We start from the raw sequence: 26,131 nt of genomic DNA on the forward strand, positions 1-26,131 counted from the left end.
AGCAATCACATCCTGAGTTGGGACCTGCAACTACACTGACCGACAGACAAGGTGAAAATAGGCACTCATTTTAGCGTCTCCACAGTAAATGGAGGAAATCCGATGCCCTTGTTCTTTCTTTCTCTGTCCTTCTTTTTCTTTAAGTGTGTGCATATGTGTGTGTGTCTATGTGTACACACATGTGCATGCCATTGCGTACACGAGTAGTTCCGAGGATAACTTTTGGGAATTGGTTCTCTTCTAAAATGTAGGTTCCGGAGTTCCAACTCCTAGCGTCAGGGTTAAAGGCGTGCTCGTTACCCACTGGGCCGTCTGACCCTCTCCTCATCTCTTGGTTTTGTATGACCTGTTCTCCATCCCTCGGGAGCTTATGTAAGTGGACGAGGCAGCTGTGGAGGAGGATGCGCAGAGAGTAGCGTCGGCAGGATCCTTTACTTCTTACACCGTAGGACGTGCTCACAGACGCTTCCGTGTAACTCTTTACACTTTTCAGGCCTTAACTATTTCAAAGCACGTTTTAAAGGGCAGACTGAGTCTGAGTAGTGACAGATTCTTACGCTGGAAAGAATACGTTAGTTAAAATGTCAGCAAAAATGGGCATGCAGATTGTTCGTATTTATTGCACTATTATTTCCTATATAACTTTAAACCATTTATTTACGTGCATTTACTCACGTTACCTAGCAACGCGAATGTGAGATGAGAGAGTTGAAGCTTGTAAGTATAGATTAAATAACTTGATCTAACGTGACAAGACTTTGTGTGTGTGTGACAAGATTTATATAGGGGAAAAACTGGTTTTGAAAGCACACATCTAGTTTCAGGATGTGCGCACGTGACCCTGCAATACCCTCCCTACCGAGTGGAGAAGATGAGTCAGATCTTCAGATGAGGGTGAAAATCTTTGGGCCATCTATCGCAGTGTGTCTGTTACAATTCGTAGATTCCATTTAAACTGGGAATTGAAAACGGCTTTCCCGTGACGATGCCGGAGAATGGGCTAGTGCAAATGCAGCAACTGTGAAGAAATTTTTCATGCATCGATGAAAGGAAGAACTACTTGATTAATTAATGTAGGGTTCTACCTACTGGTAGGAGTAGGGGTAGAACTGTAAAAAGTCTAAGAAAATACAATTTTGGATTGTTGCTATCATGCTATCAAGGCTATTGATGCCCCATCACCATCAAATTTCTCATTTTAACACACACACACACACACACACACACACACACACACACACACACACACACACCCTTCAATCAGTTCAGAATTGCAAGGCGGGGTTGACAGCCGCAGGGTGGAGGACCGCGGCCAGGGGGCGCCCTCACTCCCGGGGCCGCTCTGTCTCGGAACGCGCTCCCTTCCCCTCGCTGCTCCTGGCTGGCTGAGAAGGCGGAAGCAGCAGCGACAGCCGCGGCTGGGGCTGAGGCTCCGGCCGTCGGCGGACGCGGCGGCTGCTGCCCTCGAACCCGGAGTCTGGCGTTGGAATCACTCGGTCTCGGAGCGCCGCGTGTGTTGGCGATCGGGAGCCTTCCCGGTCGTCTGTGGCGTCTGTGCGTGGGCGAGCGGTGAGTGAGCGGCTTCGAACTTGGGTTCCGGCGGCCGTGGGCCCGGGAGCGTCACCCCGGCTCCCCGCGGGACGGGGACGTGTCGCCGCGCGCCCTCGCCTGCCACAGACCGGCGCCGCCCTTCCCTCGTCCCCGCACAAGTCCGGGACTCCGCCCCTCTCCCCTCCAGTCTGGGTGGCCCCAGGACCCCCGTCTCGGCGCGCAGCCGCCTCTGCCCTCGGTGCCCGGCGTCTAACAGGTGCCGGACGCGCCCGCAGCCCTCGCACAGGCCAGGGACGCCCTCGTGCCCTCCCCGGGCCGCTCTTGCCCCAAAGTCCTGGCCCGGCCCCTGGTCTGGGAGCCTCTCCCGCCGATCCAGTCCCTTCCCGGCTCACTGCATCCCACTTCCTCAGCCCGGCTGATCCTCACCTCGTGTTTCCCTGCCCAGGGAAGGAAATCGCCCGCTGGGTTTTCCCGTCCCTTCCAGCTTAAATTAAAAAGAAAAAAAAATAAAAATAAAAAAAACCTTCAAACTTCCAGAGTGCAGGGGGAAACTTTTTTGTGTTCCCTATTAAATTCGATAGAGGTCCTAAGCCATAAGTTAGAAAGAAAAGAAAAAAAAAAAGTTCGATGACACCCATGTTCCCTCCCCAACCCTGCTCTCTAGAGATTGTTCCAGACACTGTGTCGATAAAACTGTTCCTAGTATTTGACTTCAGGGGAACTCCAGCTGAGACTTAGACCATCGTGTGTGGACAGAAAGCACCCAAAGCTTGGATGTATAGGATTTGCATGTGTCTCTGAGAGCAGGTAACTAGCCTGCTGCACAAGTCTAGAAACGAGAACAACTTGTCACATCCAAAGTGTAGGCTTTGTGCCTTGAGCCGCTGGCATTTCACACCTCCTTTGATGATGCTCCGAGGTAAAGGAGCTTTTTTTTTTTCCTTTTGGGGTTTGAAGTGGAGGGTGGAGTGTAGATGGCTTGGTGTCATGTGACTCAAGGAAAGTGTTTGAGCTATGGTTGTCCACATGATGCATACAAGAATCATATCTGAGATTCAGCCTTGATGCGCTGTGTGTGTGTGTGTGTGTGTGTGTACTGTTTCAAAATTACAGCCTTGTTTGTCTGTGATAATAAATTCTGCTGCTAAACCAAATTGGTCACTTGGTTTGTGTAAGAGATTGTCCAAAAATCCTTGGCTTTTCGAGGAGCAAACAATGTCTGGATAAGCAAAATCACTTTGAATTTGAGTTCAAAACTAAACTACAACCGTCAAATATTTTGTAGCATTTCTTAACCACTGTACCCCATTTGCAGGTCTTTGTATTTTAAGAATGAGTTTGTTATTGTTTTGGTTTTATGTTGTTGTTTTTCAAGACAGGGTTTCTCTGTATAACAGGTCTGGCTATCATCCCCCCTCCCCCCCAGCTCACTCTGTAGCCCAGGGTGGCCTTGAACTCACAGAGATCCAACTGCCTCTACCTCCCAAGTGCTGAGATTATAGGTGTGGGCCACCACCACCCAGAAAGAATGGGTTTTTAAGGACTTGGCACACAGTTAGTAAAGAAATTTGGGTTTTGCTTTTACATAATTATTTAGTGTATTCCTGTGTGTGTATATCGGCCTTTGTGCCTAAGCTCATGTGTGGAAGTCACAGGATAAGTCACTTCTCTCCTTCCACCTGGTGAATCCCACCAGGTGAGTCCCTTGTAGAAAGTTAAGTAATTGTCAGTGTTTTCTTTTATGTGGCCTTGATTTATGAATTACATGTTTACTTGTGTGTGCACCCCAGTTAACATAAAATGTATGCTTTCAAGAGGTAACATCCACATTTCCTAGCATAGCATTTGTCTTTGTGGGTCACCCTACCCTTCATGTAAGACATCTAACTTCATTGTCTTTGAATTATAATATATACCTAGGTACAGATTTGTAGATACAAGCCATGACTTCTGGTAAGGCTAATTTTATTACTTACTCACTGTGTAGTTGAGGTTAGTTGGTAATGGTTACCTCTGTGGCACTTCACTAAAGTGTGCCTTACTAGAGTCTCAGCAGCAAACAGGATTGCAGTCGTGAGGTACAAGATAAAGAATGACCTAAATTTTATTCTGCCCTCTCTATCCTGGAGAAAGTCATCCAAATAACTAAAAACTATGCTGAGAAATACTTTGTAGCAAAGCGTAACTTACTGCAGTGAGTCTGGAGTCTGCTTTTGTAGCAGCTCGTGGATTGCTCAGAGCACCGTGTTCTACACACACACACACACACACACACACACGCACACACACCACTGTATTCTCACTTCTGTAGCTGATTCAGGACACCATTCCTTCTTCTCTAAGTGTTAATAAAGACAACTACTCACTGTTGGGAAATTATAGAGATGTGGCTTTGTTACTTAAGTCATTGCAACACATAAAAATAGAGGTAAAATATTTTAACTTGCCTCAGAAAAGGTGGCTGTGCTTGTTGTAGCTTAACTTCCCTAGTAGTAATCAAGTTTGAGTCTAATTTCTACACTGTGTGTTAAAATATCTCAGTATATGTTAAACACAGATACACACGTACAGGTGCACACACACCTGTAGACCTTCAAGGTGTATGTATTATCTGAAGAGTATTTGGAAGACATAGAGCTTCTCTGTTCTTAAAGCATGGAAAGTAATGAAAGCAACTTGATATTGGTAGGTTTTTTTTTTTTCTAATAACGCCCATGGTGTTTTATACCCTAAGAGCGGATATGTATGTATGTTCATATTTGATAAACCCATGAGTTTAATTAGGGATGCCCTCAGGACATAGGCAACTTAACAGTGACTGCACTACTGCGGAAAAGTCCCTCCAGCAACCTTTAACTGTAAGTCAGACCTTGGAAAAGGGCAGTGCTCTGTGAACTCTCCCCCACCTTGGCACTGGTAAGTGGATCTTTATCTTTTTAATTAATTAATTCTATTTAATGTGTGTATGTGTGTATGCCTCAGGTGTGTAGCCCACAGAAGTCAGAAGAAGGTATAGATCCCCAGGAACTGATAAGTGGTTCTCAGACTCTGCTATGGAAGCTGGATCTGAACTTGGGTCTTCTGGAAGAACTGCACTTGTTCTTAACTGCTGAGCTATCTCTGCAGCTTCCAAGGAGGGACCTTGAACAGGTAATAATGGCTGCTGAGAGAGTTCAGAATGCTGCATCCCCCTTCTCGCCCTCCTTATGTTCTCGCCTCGCCTTTGCCCACGGATGCCCCTACAGGTTTTTAAGAACGTACTTGCAGTGTGTTCCTTCAGTGGAAATTCTCTTAAATTGTTAATTGTTACTGTCAAGCATGTTTAACTAGGAATGTGTAGTTCGCAAAAGATCTCTTTAAATCAGGTGACACTCAAGTCTTCAAGTGGACAGCAAGAAAGCAATATAAAGCCTGACTATAGCTGAATTTTAAATTGAACATTTGGCAGGAAGGGCAGTCTTAGTTCCCTCAAGTTCGCCATACAGATAAAGCTAACACTGTGATATGTGCTGTATAGCTTAGTAATAAATATCAATATCTCAGAAATGACTTTACTAAGCAAAGCAGAACAAAACAGACTAAGATTCTAAAGGCCTGTTCTTATCAAGGGTGTATAAAATGGACACTCTGGTACATACTATGTGGGAGTGGAGATTTGAAAGCCTTCGATGTATACTGGGTAAACAACGTCATGTATCAGAAAATTTTGAGAATTGCATGCTCTTCCCCGACAGGTCTACTTTAGAAACCATGACTAAAGAAGTAGAGGTAGGATGCAATCTGTAGAGAGGCACAGCTGTCCTTTGTCCTCCATATAAAAGCAGTAAAGGCGGGCGGTCTAATACTCAATCTTTGCCTACTTCTGCTGTGTGCCAGTTTCTCATTCTTTCCTGTCTTCCAATCAGAATGGGCTTGTCCCAGGTATTCACGTTAGAAATGGTAAGGCTTTAGGAGGTAATTTCAACTTTTCAAAACTATATCAAAAATAAAGTAAAATGGTATGAGGTGTCAGGCGACTTTTTGGAGTTAAATCAACTCAGTGTAATAACACTGGACAGCACTTAAAAAGAAATAAATTTTAAATTATTTTGTCACAACACAGATAAACATAATGTAGTGCAGAAGGTTCTAGGGTCAGGTAGACTTGTGGATTGATCCCACTCTGCTACTTAGTTGGTGATCTTAGGCAAGTTGACCTTTTTAAACTCTATGGTTTCACTCTAATAAGCGAAGACAATCCTGTGTAAAACTGTATGAAATAATAACTTGTTCTGACTGCAGCTACAGCTCTCAGTGTTCAGTGCATATTAACACATGTCATCCTAGCAGGAACTCTAGATGGAACTCTCACTAATAAGAGAGGAAACTGAAGCATAGGGTTATCCGGTTTGCCTCAGTCGTGACCACAAGACTAAGAAAGGCCTAGGTGCAGACTGCCTAGCCCCGAGGCTGCACTGTACTACACTCTGCCCCTGCCACCAGAGCACTGCACTTCGATGTTTTGGTTTTTCTGTTTTATTTTGTTTTTTACGATTTATTTTATTTTCTGTTATTTGTCCATGCGAGTCCAGGTGCATAGAGAAGCCAGATTCCCTTAGAGCCAGAGTTACGGGTGGATCAGCCACCCAGCATGGGAGAAGGGCTCCAGCTCAGATCCCCTGGAAGAGCAGGAGCTCTTTACCTCTGAGCTGTCCTCCAGCCCCTCCTGCTTCTGTAGGAACCTGTCAGACAGTGACTGAAAGACTTGAGGCATCCAGAAAGGTGTTTGTTTCTAGGGGTGCAAAGACTGGGAGCCCTGTCCTTATTTCCAGTTCAAGGGGTTGAACCTAGAGCCTCACAGTGGCCAGGCCAAGTCCTCTGCCACTGGGCTGTTTCTCAACCCTCTTTTGACTGTTTTAAAGCGGGCTCATCCAGAATCCATCCTCCTGCCTCAGCTTCCCTAGTAGTTAAGATTACAGACCTGCCCCCACCAGACCCAGTGGAGAACTTCTTTTGTTGTTGTTGTTGTTAGGGGTTTTATTGTTGTTTAGTACATTTGTGTACTGCTGTGTGAGAGGAGTGTAGGTGGCACCTGTATGGAGGTCAGAGGACAACTTATGGGTTCCAGGTGTTAGACTCAGGTGGTCAGGTTTAGAGGCAAGCACCTTTACCCACTGAGCCATCTCACTGACCTGGTAGCTTAATCCTCCAATTGGCAAACTGTAAGACAGAATTTTTATGTAGACAGGTATGGGGGTTGTTGTCTGCTGTATTGACTAGAGGTTTGCATTCTGCTTCTAGAACTATAGTTTACATTAGGAATTTCCTCCAGGATAATTAAGCTAAAGACATGACTGGTTATAGGTATTATAAGTTGCTTTTAAACATTCATAGCTCATATATATAATATAACAGTTTAGAATGTGAAGGCATCTATCTGCTCCTAATACAATAATTTTCCATAGGCAAAGAAACCTCACATGTTTTTCCAGTCACTAGTAGTGAAACATGGTCATCTGATCTGACTTGAAGGCAGAAAGATAAATATACACTTTTAAATTCCATTCCTTCTATATAAAAGAAATTGCCATACTGAGCATTTAGAAATCCACATGGGGTTTAAGTTCTGAGTGGTCCAGATCACACACACACCCAGTACTGCTGTTCCCTGCAGGCTGTACTATTCTCTTCAACTAAGAATACCTAATGGACCCTTGATTACGTGAAAAACCTCCTCAGTAGATGTTTAGTGAGCATCTACCACCATGTGAAGAACTCGTGTGCTGGGCATGGCAGTGAACACTAAATTCCTGATCTTGGTGTAAACAGATGCTCGGGCGTAGTAACTGAAGGGCTTTCCTTTTCCAACCTCCCGTTGTCATTACATAGACAGGGAACTTTCCTTTGTGTTCGGCATAGGTGATTCATAAACATTTTGAAGGAGGGAATCAGATAACTTACCATGAAGTGGTAGTCACTCTAGAAATTATTTGTAAATAATATTACAACAGTATGTGACTAGTATGGGTAAGCTATGTGTTTGCATGCTGAAGCATTTTTTCTCGCTTTGTGTGCAGATTGACTGATAACAAAGCTACTATGAGTCTGTTAAACTGTGAAAACAGCTGTGGGTCCAGCCAGTCCTCAAGTGACTGCTGTGCTGCCATGGCCGCCTCCTGCAGTGCTGCGATGAAAGATGACAGTGTGAGTGGGTCTGCCAGCACGGGGAACTTCTCCAGCTCCTTTATGGAGGAGATCCAGGGATTCGACGTGGAGTTTGACCCACCTTTGGAGAGCAAGTATGAGTGCCCCATCTGCTTGATGGCGTTACGGGAACCAGTGCAAACACCATGTGGCCACAGGTTCTGCAAAGCCTGCATCATCAAATCTATAAGGTATTTGATTTTAAGAAAGAACGATGCTTATAACAACCAAATACAAAGAGCATGTTAGAAACAGGCCATCCCTAGAGTGGTGGTGGCAAATGCCTTTTTTAATCGCAGCACTTAGGAGGCAGAGGCGGGAAGATCCCTGAGTTTGAGGCCAGTCTGGTCTACAGAGCAAGTTCCAAGACAGCCAGGACTACATAGAAATAAACCTGTCTCAAAAGAAAAAAGGGAAGAAGGAAGAAAAGAAACAGGTCATCCTAAGAGTAGGCAGACAGAAAAAGCTGCTCTGAAAAAAAGAAGACGACAGAAAAGTGAGTGAGTTAGGGGCCTATCCCAGTTTGTGCTGCAGTATGAAAGGAGGCTCCTGTGTTTCCCATCCCTTATCAGGCTAGGCTTTGATTTTTTTACCCCTAGCATTTTTCCCTTAAACAATTGATAACTGATGCGGGTTTGTTTTTGTTTTTGTTTTCTGCCTACAGCACTGGAAAGTAGATCCTTGAGACTGAGATGTTAAACTGGCTTTCTCTAGTTACAGCAATAGTTCCTTCCCTCACAGTAGGTGCTTGGTGTATGAATGTTGTAACTGGATTAAAATATACAAGACAAAAAGATCCTCATTCAGTTCTGCTGGGTCTTACCTCTTGGGTTTCCATTACCTTCACACTGACCAACAGACTGAACCCTCAAATGGATAAATCCACTGAGGAGGTCAGAGCCCTCATTGAGTTCCAGTCACATCTCCAAAGCTCTGTTTTGAGCATTGCTGCATTAGGGACCAAACTGCAATGATTTCTAAGTAGACTAAGGCCATCTTGGGATACTTAATGGTCTATGAATTCTTACAGAGAATTTTTGTACCAGCTTTTCAATAAAACTCCATCCTTGGGGCTTGAATTAAGAAACAAAGGAGCAGCACATTTTTTTAATTTGAGGGGAAATGTGTTGCCTGGCATTGAATCAGTAGGAACTGTAGAGGATAAGGTTATGTTATGTGTTTGTTTGCCAGCCTTGGCGCTGCTGATATTTTGAGCCAGATGATTCTTTATTGAGGCAGGATGTCTAGACCCTGAGCTTCATGCCTGCTGTGTGTCCACTGAATGCTAATAGTACCACCTTCAGCCCAGCCTGTGAGGTCACAGCCAGCGGTGTTTAAGGCTCATCCTCCCGTCCCTGTTTTAATGTAGTATAATTAGGTAAAATGGTAGCACATGCGGCATGCTGATGTCTATAAGGGAGAAATGCACACTGTGTCATCAAGTGTCCAGGACGCTACCTTGCTAAGCTTTGTAACAAAATGTTTTGAAAGTTGTAGGATAGTGATAAGAGAAACAAATCCCACAAAAGGAAATCTGAGGCCTTAGTCCTGTTTCCCTCGAGGCTAGAAATGACAGAGTACTATGGTTTTAATCTCTTAAAAGGAACTGCTGTAAAGTCTTCATTGACTATCATTCAAGAAATCAAAATGGGTCTTGATCTAATTCATTTTCTTTTGGGTTTTCTAAAACTGTGGGTAGTGGTTTTAGATTTACTTTGTAAAGTTATTAATTTCCCTTAGATATGCATGTTTTACAAGGTTTGTTTCCACTTTCTATGTTTTAAAAGTATTTGATAGTTTATTGTGTAATTTTTTTTTGAGACAAGGAATATAGTCTTAATTGTCCTGGAGCTCCCTACATGGTCAGGTTGACCTTGAACTCAAAGAGATCCCATACCTGGCATGCATTATGTAATCTTAAACAGAACCCATAAAGATCAGCTCTGTCTCTCTTAGTTCTGTGCTGTTTGACAGTAGTGTTGAAGAAACGTTCAGTAATTGATTAAGGCTCCCGTGGCTTATCTGATTATCACATTTTCTGACACAAGACTGAGACATCTCTGGATGGCTGGAGGGATGGCATCTACTGCTCTTGCAGATGACTCAAGTCAGTTCCCAGAACCCCCAGCAGGTAGTTCATAACTGCTTATACCTACAGCTCCACAGGACCCAATACCTCTGACCTCCATAAGCACCTGCGTTCATGTGCACATGCCCCCACACAGATACAGATACATAGTTAAAAATAAGATATCTTAAAATGATATTTTGAAAATCAAAAAATTCAAAGGGAATAGCAGACTCCCTGGTTTTCTGAGGCTGATTTTTCCCACCAAAGATGAGGGGAGAGCTGGGCGATGGTGGCGCACACCTTTAATCCCAGCACTCGGGAGGCAGAGGCAGGCGGATCTCTGTGAGTTCAAGACCAGCCTGGTCTACAGAGCTAGTTCCAGGACAGGCTCCAAAGCCACAGAGAAACCCTGTCTCGAAAAACAAGCAAAAAAAAAAAAAAAAAAAAAAAGATGAGGGGAGGTAGAACATCGGGAAGCCCACCACAGAAGTCCTCTAGCTCTGCGGTAGTTCACCCTTGATATGCAAATGAAATCATTCTATGGCTCAGGAGATGGTGTCATCATAGACCTCACTTCAGAACTTACCAGAAGCCTCAGAAGAGTTCTGCTAACCAGTTTGACTTGTGTTTGTAACACTATGAATGTGTTGCTAAGACTGTAAGCAGCGTAGTCTGACTTAGTGGTCGACTGTAGAGGTATTACAGAGCACAGCCAGCCAGACTGCCAGAAGTCTTTCCTAACTGACCTTCACTTCATTTTTATGCCAAACTATAATTTTATTCAGTGTTTTGCTTATTTTCCAGCTGGAATTTATCCTACCATCTACAGCCCATCTGCTTTTGATAAATAGTGCAGCGCTAGTTTGCATCCATTTTATAAGTGAATTCATAAACTCCACAGTGCACTATCATTCTGGTGTTGTTGTGAAATATAATGCATGCCTTATTTCATAAGGAGAGCTGCAGTCAGTCTTCCAAGGTGAACGTTTCAGGCTACTAACTTTAAGTTCCTGCTTCTTTTAGGGATGCAGGTCACAAGTGTCCAGTTGACAATGAAATACTGCTGGAAAATCAACTGTTTCCTGACAATTTTGCAAAACGAGAGATCCTTTCCCTGACTGTAAAATGCCCAAATAAAGGCTGTTTGCAGAAGATGGAACTGAGACATCTCGAGGTATTAAGATGTTTTCTAGCTGTTGTCACTACACAATGTAGTCTGTAGAGCATAACGACTTTGCCCTGTTGTGTGTGTATCATTATAGCAGATCAGGATGGGTGAATAAATTCTTGCCGTTATTAAGTGTAAAAAAAAAACAGAAAATGTTTTATTCTTTCTACTTTGACTTTGTCCCCGCAATAAAATAAGTCTGTGCTCTTGGGAGGGTTTCAGATAAGCACTTTTACAGTTCAACAGTTGAAGAGCTCCTTAATTGGAGATTACATCTTAACCTAACTTTATTTCTCTCATTTTGAAATAAGAAACAAAGTGTCTTACAGCCATCATCTCAGTACCTTCATCATACTTTCTCTATTTTTTTAAATTGCACATTGTTTTATTCCCTGAATCAAATATTCATATAGTTTATGAATGTTTAGGTTGGGTTTCAAGTCTGTCCCTTTTATTTTGTTCTTTAAAAAAAAAAAAAAAAGATTTCCTCCTTTCAGTATGTGTGTGTGGTATGCGCAGGTGCTCATGGAGGCCAGAAGAGGTATTGGATTCCCTGGGATTACAGAAAGTTGTTTACAGCCCAGTGAGGGTGCTGAGAACAGAAATCTGGTCTTCCTGAAGAACAGCATTCCCTTTTAACCAGTGAGCCACCTCTTTAGTTCTATTAGTGGGAGTTACCCTTTGTTGTGAGCCATGCCATGGTGGGCTGCCATATGTCGGGAGCCACCTTTTTGGGGTGAATACTGCTGTGATCCTAGCCGTGGCGGGTTTGTGTCCCAGGGTAGGGGCGTGAAGATTAGAAAAGTTGAGGAATCACAGTGACACAGGATAGTAACAGGAGGGCAACTTAGTGAACACTGAATGCTGAATTTTTCTGAGTTCGAGTTCTGAGTTAGCCAGTGTTTATTTTTCCATGCACTTTATTACCCCAAGGGGGTGTACAAAAGGGGGGACAAAGGCAAAAGACTGCTTTAACATGATACAAAGGACAGCCAGAACAGTTACTTGCTTCAGTGCTTGAGACATCAAGCCATTAATTAATGAGAAAAGCATTCTGTTGTTTAGGCAGTGAGCCCACCCTAGACCAAGTATCCTGAAGGCAGCCACACCATAGGTCAAACCTCCTATTTCAAAAGAAGTAAATTCTCTGACCTTAGGTCAGGGTGGAGTGGATCTACCTGTATGGGCCATATTAATGTTCACAACACCAAGCAACCACACCCTAGGTCAGGGTGTGTAGACACAGTTGTTGTCAACAACTTTGAGCAAGCTCAAACTCTGACCTTCAGACAAGGTGGAATAGGCTCACATTTTTGGGCCTCCGTAACCCTTTCAGCACAGAATAAATTACTAATCTGGAAATCTAACTTCTTTCCAAAACTTCTCTAACTGGAAATTTAACTTGAGACTTCTTATTCTTTTTATAAACTTGACATCACAATTATTGTTTGAAAGACTTTATTAAGGCCTCCATGCTGTTTGTGGCTAGAGAATGTGGTCTTTTGTTACTGTCCATATTTAGTCTCTATCCTGTGAAGATACACTCTGACCAAGCAGTTTAGAGTAGGAAAGGCTGTGTTTGGCTTATAGTTCCAGATCGTAATCTGTTGTTGAGGAAGTCAGGCCTGGACTCACACAGAATCCTTGGAGGAACACGATTTCCTGGCTAGCTCAGAGGCCCTTACTCAGCTAGCTTTCTTATACATCCCAGGACCACCTGCCCAGTAATGGTGCCACCCACAGTGGGCTGGCCTTCCTCCATCAGTTAACAGTTAAACATCCCCTGTAAACATGCCCAGAAGCCAATCTGATCTGTGCAGTCCCTTAATTGAGACTCCCTTTTCAGGTGACTTGTGTTATGCCAGATTGACAGTTAAAAGTAATCCTGGAAGAAAAAAATTGTTTTCTTGGAAAAGATTATCTTTAGAAAACATTTTTAGGGTTTTCAGATACTAATCAATTATTTTCCTTTATCACAGGATCACCAAGCACATTGTGAATTTGCTCTTATGAATTGTCCCCAATGTCAACGTCCTTTCCAAAAGTGCCAGTTTAATATACATGTTATTGAGGATTGTCCCAGGAGACAGGTGTCTTGTGTAAACTGTGCTGTATCCATGCCATTTGAAGAGAAAGAGGTATGTACTAACTTAGATGTGTTCGTTACATTTAAAGTACATATTTGAAGGGGTTAGCATTAAGATAAGGATGTAAATACAAAAATTAATTTATATTATCAGGTTTTGTTTTGAATTTTTTTGTTGTTGAATTCACTCTGTAGTCCAGGTTGGCCTCAAACTCAGAGATCTGCTCCACCACCACCCAGCTATATTATCAGTTTTTAAAAGCTAAGTTTTATGAAAGAAATGAAGTTTCAGGGAACCCAGGGACCTTAAATGTAGAGTTCATATTTCCATATCCTTCGAAAGCATTAGACTAATTACTGAGAGTAAACAATGAACAGGAGCTGCTAGGAAAGATACCTGCTGCTTTCCTCCCTGTCCATGAATATCAGTGAACAGTCTGGTGGCAGATACTGTGAAAAAGGGATACAGACTGGTTTACATAGGGTGTCAACTATTGCATCTGTAAGAAAGAATTTATTAAATACAGCAAAGTGTGTTCCACTGGTACTAAGCCATTGGCTCCATTCACTTTTCAGTGTGTATATTGTCCTTCAGTTGAAGCTAACCTTTAAAAAGAAACAGTATGGTGCCTGGCAGCATCATAATGGGACGGCACTTGTTTCCATCCGGCTGGGTTGTAAAGAGGCTAATTAGTTTCACGCTATGTTTCAGTGTTCCGGTGACATTGAACCCTACCCTTGTACTCTGTACTAAAATAACCTGCGTAAGTTTATCTTCCTCTGTAACTGATACTTAGTTACTTCCTTAAATTTATACTCTTCTAAATTTGTTTCTTAGAAAATTGAGCATTTTATATTAAGTGTGTTGATAAAAATAGTCAAGAAAATTGTTGAGCGATGGTAGCGCACACCTTTAATCCCAGCACTCAGGTGGCAGAGGCAGGCGGATCTCTGTGAGTTCAAGGCCAGCCTGGTCTACAAGAGCTAGTTCCAGGACAGGCTCCGAAGCTACAGTGAAACCCTGTCTTGAAAAACCAAAAAAAAAAAAAAAACACATAATAATAATAATAAATAAAATAGTCAAGAAAATTCAGCTAACTTGCTAATAATAAATATGTAAAATCTCAGTCATAATTGGAACAGATTTGGTGAACTGATGAGGAAGGCTTGTCTCTTTTCGGCATATCTGTTAAACCAGAGTTACTGTGTTCTACAAAGTGGGACTCCTCCTTTTGAGAGTTTTAAGTACCAAAGCCTGTGCCCTAACACCTTTTGATTGATGGCTTGCTTGCTTTAAGTTACCGGAAAGAATTGTAATTAGCTTGTTATGCTGCTATTGAAACTTTTGCCCTTGGAGAATTACACCAGCCGGTACTCCATGCTACTCCGGTACCATGCTACTCCGGGGTGCTCTGCTTCAAGTTCAAAAGGAGTCATATCTGTTTTGCATGCTAACAAATTCTTTGAAGGAGATTGAAAACCGAGTCTCATTAACTAGCAAAAGTCTCACGTTGTGACTGTACATAAATGTTCTTCATTTGCACACACTGAAAAAAATTATTGTAAAAATTAGTCTTTTTATGTTTTCAGACTTTCTCATACATTTCTTAATTCTCTCATACAACTTAGATCCATGATCAGACTTGTCCGTTGGCAAATATCATCTGTGAGTACTGTGGTACAATCCTCATCAGGGAACAGGTAGGTGTCTCTTTTGCAAATTACTGTGTCCTTAAGAGCTTAAAGAAGTGCTACCGTTTTTTTTTTAATTGAGAATATAAAAAATAAGGCAAAGTCAGTATATGTTGAAGCATTCTGTTGTACAAAAAAATATGTAAGTTAATGTAATTGAATAAATATTTAAAAGGAACAAAAATTAGTATTTGTAGATGCTTGAATCATGGTGGCTGGTATATACCTTTACTCAACACTCAGGAGGCAGGAGCAGGTGGATCTCTGAGTTCTAAGCCAGCCTCATCTACATAGTGAGTTCCTGGACTTCATAGAGAGACATTTCTCAAAAAATAAAAAAATAAAAGGATTCCATTGGCTAGGAATGGAACTCAGAGGACTAGAGACCCTACCTAGTGTGCCCAGCACAGACAAAGAAATCAAAACTGAACCAAAACAGATGAATTTCAAATGAAAACAATTGAAAGTGAAGGGCCCCACTTAAAAACAGACTCGTAGAAGAACACATGTACACATTGGCATGAGGCCTGGTTGTCTGGAGGTTGACTGAGAGAACGAGGAAGCAGAAGAAAGCTCCGGCTCAGCAGCACAGTACTGTGCAGCACCAGCTCCTACAGAATGCAGAGGGCTTCCGGAACCACTGCAGAGCATCACCAAAGACAACAGTTGTCATAGAAAACTGTTATACTTTAATTGCTAATAAAGGAAAATTCCATCAGATTGCTCTCTGTTGAAAGTTAGGGAGTTTACCACAAAGGATGAATATTAGTCACTAAATCTGTGTGAGCTAGAAGTATAGTGAAAACCTCACTGACTGCCTTACTTGGTAAGACGTTGACTAAATGTTCCCATGGGTTTGTTTGTAGTGTTTTTCCCAAGAATCCTAATTTGAAGGTATTAAATGTTTTGCTTATGAAGTCATCTTGTACCCCTGGTTTTCTTTTTTGTTCTCAATTAATATTTAAAGGAAACTATGCTATGCCAAACTTAAAAAAGCTCAATGAAAGTAAAATTTAATAAAGACAAAAACCATAGTGAAACTTCAGAAAAACTGAACTTTGATCTACAACTATTTCCAGAAGAATAGCAGACGTCAGGCAGCGTTGACTGTGCTGACTGGTGACACTTCTCCTATGACCAGTCGAGTCTGGGGTGCTGTATCCAGCCAAGGATGGTTGTATCTCTACCATATAATAACCAAGTTCCCCAGTAGAGCCAAAATAAATATGCCTGGGTTTCAAAGATAAGATGATTTATAAAAGATTGTCATATGGGAAGTAATAGGTCTGTTCAGAGGCTTTCATGAATGTATGACTGGTCCCTGGGTTTGCTGTGGAAGTTGTTAGGGTGTGTAAACGCCACAAGAGGGCACCAGTGTTCTATCATAGAAACAAACCCATTTTAAGAAATGAAGTTTAGTGAATTGGGTGATGTAGATGTTAATATTTAATTTTTCTCAGAATTGTGAAAAAACCGTAGATAATACACAGTTTTGCTTACTTTAAGATTTTAAATGTACTGTCATCATCTAGAGCATGATATTCAGGGAAAGACATTTTTCAGCTTCATTTTGATTTTCAGATGCCTAATCATTACGATCTGGACTGCCCGACAGCACCAATCCCTTGCACCTTCAGTGTTTTTGGTTGTCATGAGAAGGTAAGGTTTTTTTGAATTCTGCAATATGAATTCAGAAATATATATATTATACACACACCATACTCAGGTCTATACTGAAGAATACCAACAAATTTAAGTGTTTAGAAACATTTATATATAAACACTGTTATTGTAAATTATTATGAATATTAATGCTATTACACATGTAGTAATGGCTTAAGTATTTAGGTACACATGAATGAACATATATTACTGAATCTTTGCCCTTTTTAATTTGTGTGTGTGCACATATGCACATCAGTATGCATGTGGGTATGTGTGTTCCATGGCATACATGTAGAGGCCAAAGGATAGCTGATAGGAGTTGGTTCTTTCTTCGCCCATGTAGATACCAGGAGATCAATCTCAGGTTGTCAGTCTTGGTGGCAGGCACCATTGCCGTCTTACCAGCCTGTGGACTGAATCTTAACAGGTGGGGAAAGCAGTGTTCAGGGCAGCTCTGCAAGATGTCTCAGTGGTTCCTGGCACCGACCTACATCATGTGGCTCACAGTGGCCAGGAACTTCGGCCCCAGGACTCCTACACCTCTGTATAGCACCTGCATTCACATGCATCCCCAAACTCAGACACACACTCCTACCTGTAGTTTAAAATAAAAATAAAATTTTACTTAAAAAAAACAGACAAGAAGACGAGAGAAAGTGAGAGTAAGTGTAGTGACTTATTTTTTTGTTTGGAGGTTTGGTTTTTTTTTTTTAAATATTGTTCAATCTAGCGACAACAAGGAAGATATGAAGTAGAATAAGGGAAGGCAGTATCAGAACTTTTTACTAACAACACTCAAAATAAGGTCAGCATGCATAATGAAAGTGAATGGAGAGAGAGCTCTAGGAACCCTGGACACATTTAGGAGAGAAGGTCTAATAGTAATGAAGTAGGTACAATAGGCAGAGAAGGGGGCATCCAGAATGACTGTAGGTTTATGGTCTCAGTCACTGGGTTGGAAGGAAAGACTTGAACAAAAAGAGTAAACACAGAAAGAGCTGTGCAGCTGAGAACTTAAAAAGAAAGAAAAGGTGTTTTAGTAGTAGTGAGTCTAGCCAGCTCTGTGCATTCGAATGGAGATGGCCCATGTGTAGCCTAGAGTACTGACTTGGAAAAGTAAGAAGAAATGGAAACAGTATTGCAGTGCTACAGAATTTGTCTTACAGAAAAGAGAGGTAAGCAAGGCAAGAAACCTGAACAAACAGTATTCAAAACAAGTGCATGGTAAGGAGGAAAGTCCTGCATTGTCTCCTAGGTTAGCTCTAAGATGAGGTCACAGTGTGAAGTGTCTGACCGCTTACTATGTGTCACTCTTACTATGGCCTGGTTCTCTCTGGTGTACATAATTGCATGTTTTTCTCTGCTCTACTTTTACAGTACTTAGAATAAACATATTTCACAGCTTAAAAGATAAAATTGGTAACTCATACTTAAAGGTTATGAAGAAGTTCTATATTATGTGTGCATAGAGAAAAAACTGAAGGATATCAAAATGCTAAGACAGATAATAGGTAGCCTATTTTCTTTTTAATCACCTGTATTTTTTATTTTTCTGTAATATACATTATTTTATAGTTATGATTATCATAAAACATTTAGGATTTTTGGTGGTCTTAGAATGCTGTGGAGATGGCAGTTTGCAGTAAGTCAGCACCATAAGGGGAGCTGAGGTAGGCTCAGGCGGCTTTAAAGGGGAGAAAAATGATGTTGACTAAAGAAAGCATGATCCATAGAAAGCTTTGCCTTGTTTTTCTAATGCAAAAGTTTTATTAGCTGTACTCTGATGAGAGAAACATTAGAGGAAGGAACATGGGAGAAGGAGACCTAGGTGTTTGCTGTCTTCAAGTCAACAAAGAAGGATGGGTGTCCATGCTGCCTTGACAGAAGGGAGATGAATTGGAGTAACAGCTGAGTGCTCTTGAAGTGCACCAGTCAAATAAGAGAATTATTTCATTGGATCAGGTAACAACACAGAGAAGTGATAAAGGTTTAAGAGAAATTGTGATGCTACTTTTCAAACCTCTTGTCTGTCTGACTGGGTCCTTTTCTTCTTCCTCAGTGAATGCTCCCAACTTGTGACTTGTGCTTTGTTTCAGATGCAGAGAAATCACTTGGCGCGACACCTGCAAGAGAATACCCAGTTGCACATGAGACTGCTGGCCCAGGCTGTTCATGATGTAAACCTTGCTTTGCGTACATGTGATACTTCCTCTCCGTCCCGGGGATGTTGTCCAGACGACCCAAATTATGAGGAAACTATCAAACAGTTGGAAAGTCGCCTAGTAAGACAGGACCATCAAATCCGGGAACTGACTGCCAAAATGGAAACTCAGAGTATATATGTAAGCGAGCTCAAACGGACCATTCGAACCCTTGAGGACAAAGTTGCTGAAATGGAAGCACAGCAGTGTAATGGGATTTACATTTGGAAGATTGGCAACTTTGGGATGCACTTGAAATCCCAAGAAGAGGAAAAACCTGTTGTCATTCATAGCCCAGGATTCTACACAGGCAGACCTGGGTACAAGCTGTGCATGCGCCTGCACCTTCAGTTACCCACTGCTCAGCGCTGTGCAAACTATATATCCCTGTTTGTCCACACAATGCAAGGAGATTATGACAGTCATCTCCCCTGGCCTTTCCAGGGCACCATACGCCTTACAATTCTTGATCAGTCTGAAGCAGTAATAAGGCAAAACCACGAAGAGGTCATGGATGCTAAACCAGAGCTGCTTGCCTTTCAGCGTCCCACAATCCCACGGAACCCCAAAGGTTTTGGCTACGTAACATTTATGCATCTGGAAGCCTTAAGACAGGGGACCTTCGTTAAGGATGATACATTATTAGTGCGCTGTGAAGTCTCTACCCGCTTTGACATGGGTGGCCTTCGGAAGGAGGGTTTCCAGCCACGAAGTACTGATGCAGGAGTCTAGCATCCATTTACTTGGGTTAAAAAAACTACAAACCATATGGAAAACCAGTTCCTTCCTTGCCTGCTCCCAGTCAACAGTATTCAGACAAGCAGTGGGAAAGGCGTAGCACCAGCAGCAAGTGTCGGCAGTGAGGTCCCTCCACTGCTTACTGTTACAAATACCTGAGGCAGTCTTCACAGGAATCTACAAATCTATATGTCCCCTGTGTCTTCAGAAACCTAACATTGGCGGGGCCTGTGGCTCATCTGTCAGTTAGTATACCTCTTTGTTGTACTTCATGGACTTTTTCCAGGTACTTCACTGTAAAAGAAAAAAAAAGGCCAGAGTTAGTGTGCTGAAGCTGAATTGTTTAATAATGCTCGGTGCCGTAGAATGGTGGGCTAGTTTTAGGATGTTTAGGTACTATATTAAGCAGAATCACTACTGCCTGTGCTTACACCAGTGAGAAAGTTGCTGCTCTGGTGCTGAGTTCTCATTTTAGTGGACGCTTGTGAATTTCAGAAGCTTTGATCCATGGCCCTGGAAAGTCTTAAGTTCTCATGTGCTCCCTTCCATTATTCTCTAAGGGTCCAGGGACTGCTTTAGCCCTTCCTTACTTAGTGTAAGCATTTTATCTGTTGAGCACCAAGTACTTCTTCCCTGCTTCCATATTTTGAGGCTCAGGCAGCAGCTTCTCCAGTTTGTAATATGCGGTAATGTGGTTGCCAACTGTTAAATGCTGTGGCCATATAAGCTTCCTTGTCTTTGCAGTGTAGCTTGGTGTCTGCATCCCTGAGCACGTCTTCTGTCGCTTGCCGACAGAATCACCAACATAAACATTCGAAGTGATTCAGCTCACCAGCCATTAAAGGTCATCTGCGGATGACTGCCGAACTCTTACAGCCAGGGAATTTGTCAGCCCTCTTGACTGCCTTTTGATTTAACTTAGTTAATTGAAATAGAACTGATTTTTTCAACGGACTGGAGAGATGGCTCAGCGGTTAAGAGCAGCTCTTCCAAAGCCTGGTTCAACTCCTAGCCCCTGCATGGCAGTTCACAACTGTCTGTGACTCCAGTTCCAGAGAGTCCGACACCTTCATACAGATATACATGCAGGCAAAGCACCAAAGCACATAATTTGAAAATTAATAAATAGAATAGATTTCCTCAAAACAGAGTTTGTTAAAACTTGAGAAATTATAGGTTCTTGAGAGATGACTAAACCAAGGCTGGCAGTCATAATGGTTGTATGAACACCCTGCTCAGTGCCAGCCTGAGCATGTTCTGTCGAATGTCGTGGTGTGGAGAGGGCATTATTGTGCTGTTCTGTGTCTGCTAATGGCCTGTGCATATAAAATACTGTGGAAGTAGTTCTCAGGGAGTCCTACATCTAATTAGAGCATTGGTAAAGAACCTAAGGGGATCTGTCTGCTGCTGTTTACACAAGATCGTTCAAGTTTTCTGGTAGGAAGAAAAGGCTCTTCTGTCTCCGGCCAAATCCGAGCCACTGGCCAGCGCTAGATCTGCCCTGCTTCCCAGAGGACGCTCAGAGACCTCGGTGGAGGAAGGAGTCTGATTTTCACTTGTAGCCTGTCCCCAACAAGTGGCACTTTGACCTCTTAATTTTTCTCTCTTTGCTTCCATTCCACCCACAAAAATGAAGGAAAGGCTTTGTCCCCTACCTTACACAAGCTCACCATGCATCACCAGTTGGTTTCCTGGTGGTGTGGGTTAGCTGTGCCTTTAGCAGTCTTTGAGCCTCTTGCAACACCTCCCGCCTAGGGAAGCCTGCATTGCCCTATTCCTGCAGTTGTTTCCCACTGAAGAAATGTGGGGTTTCCTGAAAAAGCAAGCAATAGTTATTTTTTATTTACTTTTGAAAATGTACTCAATTATTTGAGGGTCTATTTTCTGTGTGTATTCTTAATTTTTTTTTGTATTCCATAGTAAGCATTTTTATCAGTTAAGTGTTACCACAAAATATCAGCCCCCCCCCCCCTTCCCCTCTCAGTTTTGAAAAAGGAAATGATATTTAAAAGCTTCCTGGTCAGATTTCTATTTAAAAGATGTCTGTATTAGGTACTAAGAACAGTCATTTCCTGCCTTGGTTTTGGCCTTTTTTTTTTTTTTAACTCCAGCGTCATAAGTTTTTTGCCTAAGTTAAACTTTTTCCAACATGGTGATGTTCCTGCCTATGAAACAAATTGGACTAGATGTCTCTAGTGTATGTGTTGAGGAGCTCAGTGCTAAGCCACAAAACATTGACAGTACTGGCTTTACCAGTGGAAAATTGGTGTGACTGTCCCCACTACTGACATGAACGCTTTACTTAATGTCCATCAGCTGATGTGCATCTTAGTTTTATAACTTCCTGCATTTGGTGTTTGTAATAAACGAGTCAGCTAGTTTATGATACTCAGTCACCATGGATACAGAGTAAAAATAATCAAGCTGATATTAAAAGACAGCCCTTGACAAGGTCTACTCAGAATCAAGTTTTAACCTAGAAAGCTGGTTTCTTAATTGTCTCCCCACTCCTGAACATTTCCTGATTCACCAGTTAACCTGTGTCTACAGTGTGTTGGCCATGGTTTCTTAACAATCTAGAACATTGCTATTTTTCAAATTGTTTTTTCTTCCAAAAATGTCCAACTTATTATTGGAGATTTTTTTCCAAGTCAAATATCTTCTATTAGAAATCAAGCCTGTTGGTGATTGTAGTTTGGTAATTGGCTACTGTCCTTTGGGTGTGACCATTTCTGGCTATTCAACTTACTTTCACAGACTGAAGAGGGGAAACGGCGAATTAGAATCACAAGTGCTTTTTCACCCTAACAAGAACCCACCCTAACAAGAACTGACAGGCGCTGGGTGATTTCTCAGTTAAATTTTATGACTGGCGTAAAGCTGAGTTTTTACCAGTATCAAGCAAAGTAAGACTAACTTGTGAATTATGTGTGCAATTAGACTGTTCTCTTACAGAGAAGTTGCTTGCTGCTGCTCTACCTAGACTCTCAATCTCTTGTGACCAGAAAGTTAATTACTAGAGAGCTTATTCTAACTTAAGACTTTGAAGGGCTTTTTTTTTCTTTCTCTTTCCTGTTATTAACCCACTTCTTTCCTGACATGCCTAAAATTCTCTTCATTGTCTTAACATAAAATGTCATTACATTTTTTGTGGGGTGTTGGGTGGTTATTTTCCTAGATGCCCTAAGCGGGTGACTAGGACACAGTCAGTAATCATCTGATTGTCTGTTGAAATACTCTAAATGTCAGCAGGCTCAGAAGAGCTGTCATTTGTCTCACAGTTGATGTAACTGTCTGTGGAATGGATTGGTGTTTCCCAAGTCCCAGAATCCAGAAAAATGAACCAAATGTGATCAACCCGAACAAGTTAACACTTGCTCACATGCCTTGAAGTCACTCGAATGGAATTAACCTAGTTCTTTCTCTGAAGGTCACCTGTGTCCTTGATGTTTTAAACTGCTCATCCCCCACCAAAAAAAAATTCGGGTTAATAAAAAGATAAAACTGGAGAACGATTCTAGTTCAAAACATTGTGGAGTGTGGAGAGGTGTTCCTTGTCCTGCCCAGTGTCTCCTTAGCAGACACTTTGTATCTCCTGGGTAGCCCTACCTGGCAGAGAAGAGAAAGGGTGGCCTACAGGACACTTGACACTCAGAATATAGCACCGTTTGTCTCCTGGAGCCGCAGTTCCCTTCTTTGCAGGACCCAGTGAAGGCCAAGGTCCTGTTCTAGTGGCTCCCGAACCCCCTGTTCTCAGCATACTGTACATGGGCCTGAGCAGTATGTGGCAACACCTAGTGGAAGCCAGCTGCTTCCCAGGTAGGCAGCTTATGTAAGGTTGCTAAGGTGAATGTTACGGGTTTTGCGTTTTCCCCAGCACTTTATCATAACAGTTCTCAAATATGGAGATAGGTTTAAACCCAGTGGACATCTGCCACCCAGGACAGTGTTACCCTCTGTGCGGCTCCTACTTCTCTTTAAGACTGTTCAGTCCTCAAATAATTAAACAGCTTGGAGTTGTCTCAGATTTTCCTTGGAAACTTGTGAATTTTATTGTAATTCAAACTGTATCCTCTGCTTTATGTCATCTTAGAGTTTGTGTGAATGTTGTGTGGAGCTTTAATCTCTTTTTGTCTACAGGAGAATTCCCATAAAGGGTTTACTTGGAGGTTCCTGGTTATGCAGACTGTTCTAATGTTACTTTCTTATTTGAGTTAATTCAGTGGATAAGAGTGTAATTTGGGGCACATTTTGCTAATATATATGATTTAGTTCCCTGGGGACTAAAGTGATTTAGCATAGATACTATATTTGGAGTCAGGAGATAAATTGTTGTGGGGCTCTCTGTGACCTCTCTGGCTAGCATCGTGATGGTCCTCAGGAGGCGAGAAAACAATTCAGTTCAGCACGACTGTGCAATTGTTATTAGTTCAAACTTCAGGAGCCTGACCCCAAGTAGTTTTGGGGGACATATTTAAGCACAGTACAGTTTGATGGAAACTTTTCCAGTGAAAATTAATTCAGTCCTGTGTATACAATAAAACATACATAAATCTCTTTGAGGAGCAAAGTAAGCTAAATAAAGATCCAATGTGACCACATCAGTACTTCATAAAGTACACATGACACCTTCCATAATGGATCCTGTAGACTTAATGCACAGAAAGCTTTAGATGGGGGTCTGGAGGAGGGTCAGATGTGATCTCCTACCACACCGATTGCACAAAGGTCACCAAGCTAGACACTTTTCTGTTCCCAGCCTTCCAAGTGGATCCCATTCCTTGTCTTGAAGTAATAGCCCTGTGTGCTGACATTCCAGGTTCCCCTAGTGCTTGTCCATGACTACGGGCTGGTCATATATGTTCAGTTTTATTCTGAGTTTAGCTGCCTGTAAAGTGGGAATTTGAAATTGAAATATTATGGAGTAGGTAGCATTATTAATGCCCAGGTCTGTTTTTGAGGGTATTTTTATAGACTTAGGGAAGGCGCTTATAATTTTATAACTGAAAATTAGCATGAAATCTGACTTTAAAAATCAAAATGCAATGACGAGATGGTCACAAGCCTGCTGTGCTCAGAGGGCTGCTGTGGAATTGGTAAGGGGACTCAGAGTTTCACTGTGTGAGGGGGAGTGTAACGACGAGGTATGCGTGGTAATAAGCTTAGGTTGCAGCAAGCAGGTTTGTTTGGGAACACTCTCTGCCAGGTGCTATGTAAAGCAGACCCTGCCTGGCCCCCACCTTGCCTCACATGGTCTCCCTCAAGCCAATGCAGCTGATTGCAGGATTGATGCAGAGGGAAGGTCTGAGGTTACTGTGCTGCAAACTCTGCACTCCATCTAGATAGGTGTGACATCTTCCCAAACCCAGGTCACACATGTGCACTCCCGTTCATCTTGCAAGAGACACCTGGATCTGACTTTCATATGTGCCTTAGCTGTAAAGATGCGCCAAAATGTATGCCTTGAGTTGTTTTGAACGTGTTGACTGACATACCTCCTCCCCTTCTTATCAGCCTGTATATTGCACACTCTTTACAAACGAATGCTTAATTGAAATAAAATATAGATGCAAATATCACAATGGTATTAAAATAACAAAAGTGTCGGGTAATGGTGGTACATGCCTTTCGTTCCAGAACTTGGGAGGCAGAGGCAGGTGGACCTCTGTGAATTTGAGGCCTGCCTGGTCTACAGAGTTAGTTCCAGAACAGCTAGGGCTGTTACAGAGAGAAGTCCTGTTTTGGAAAATCAAATAATAATAATATATGATTGATTTGCCTTAGGGTTCCCTCTGTTTAGGGTACTGGGCCTCACTAGGACAAGAAGAAAAATAACCAGGCACTACTTTCTATTTAAAATAAAAAATCATGAATACCTTGATCCTTAGGAAACAATAAATGAGGACTCACTGTATTTCCTGATTTCAGCAATGATTTCTGACCTGAAGATTCAAGTTTGAAATACAAGCCCAGAGAGTTTTCTATACTGTAGGCCCAGTGAAAAACATGACCACATGAATTTATTTTAGACAGAAACTGGCAGGGTATCCATTCTCCCCGATTCCAAGCCTCCGGATTTGCTCTGCCATCCCCTTAACAAACTCCCCTACTGTTTTGTTTTTATGTACAGCGTGTGTGTGTGTGTGCCAGGTGCCCTGGGAGGTCAGAAGATGGCATTGGATCCCCTGGGACTGGAACTGCATATGACTGAGCTCTGAAATAGGTGTCAGGAATCAAATGTGTGCCCTCCAGAGGAGCAGCCGGTGCTGGTAACTGAGTTGTCTCTCAGAATAAAGGTGCTCCCGTTATAGGGCTATTAGAAGTTTTTTGGAGCTTTTCTATCTAAAATAGACTCAGCAACCCTAAGGACAATATCAAGATGGTAGGGCGTGTAAATGCTTTAAAAGATGCTACCTTAATTTGAAATTCCAAATACAGAAGGCTTTTTAATTTAGCATCCCACTTCTATTTTGGTAAGCTGCCCACTCTTAGACTGTTTCCATGTGTGTAGTTAATTTTTCTATTCATGTGTACATGTTCATGTGGGGGGATATTCGTGTACATAAAGTGCACATTGGAGATACATGTGCACATATGTCCTTGTTGGGGTCACGTGTGCATGTCAAGGCCAGAGCTCAATGTTGGGTGTCTCCTTGATGGCTCTCCCCCTTGGTTTTTTTGGGGCAGAGTCACTGAACCTGGAACTCACCAATTTGGCTAGACTGGCCAGTGAGCTCCAGGGATTGATCCACTTTGTCTTGGTCTCCATCCCCCAC

The 26,131-nt window shown here is 42.2% G+C and overlaps 1 protein-coding gene across 2 annotated transcripts; it reads left to right on the forward strand.

Moving 5' to 3' along the window:
• Positions 1-1,493: 1,493 nt before the first annotated feature.
• Traf6 (TNF receptor associated factor 6) lies at positions 1,494-24,948 on the forward strand. Of its 2 annotated transcripts, none has more exons than XM_041678946.1 (8): positions 1,494-1,569; positions 4,534-4,701; positions 7,608-7,925; positions 10,829-10,979; positions 12,953-13,111; positions 14,689-14,760; positions 16,333-16,410; positions 18,513-24,948. In XM_041678946.1, the coding sequence occupies exons 3-8, from the start codon at positions 7,630-7,632 to the stop codon at positions 19,347-19,349; spliced, it is 1,593 nt and encodes a 530-aa protein (XP_041534880.1). In that variant the 5' UTR covers positions 1,494-1,569; positions 4,534-4,701; positions 7,608-7,629; the 3' UTR covers positions 19,350-24,948. The 2 variants fall into 2 exon arrangements, with proteins under 2 accessions (XP_041534880.1, XP_041534881.1); XM_041678947.1 differs by lacking the exon at positions 1,494-1,569 and adding an exon at positions 1,736-2,470.
• Positions 24,949-26,131: the final 1,183 nt, after the last annotated feature.

The sequence above is a fragment of the Microtus oregoni genome, unplaced genomic scaffold (genome assembly GCF_018167655.1).
Source record: "Microtus oregoni isolate MIOR12 unplaced genomic scaffold, Mior012 000031F_ref0000149, whole genome shotgun sequence".
In the NCBI taxonomy this organism is placed as follows: Eukaryota; Metazoa; Chordata; class Mammalia; order Rodentia; family Cricetidae; genus Microtus; species Microtus oregoni.

What these genes read in the sequence shown, in the direction of transcription:
- Traf6 (XM_041678946.1), top strand. Translation starts at nt 7,630, where the DNA reads ATGAGTCTGTTAAACTGTGAAAACAGCTGTGGGTCCAGCCAGTCCTCA. An exon ending in TGGAACTGAGACATCTCGAG is followed by an intron (nt 10,980 to 12,952) that starts GTATTAAGATGT and finishes CCTTTATCACAG; the next exon opens with GATCACCAAGCACATTGTGA. An exon ending in TTTTTGGTTGTCATGAGAAG is followed by an intron (nt 16,411 to 18,512) that starts GTAAGGTTTTTT and finishes GCTTTGTTTCAG; the next exon opens with ATGCAGAGAAATCACTTGGC.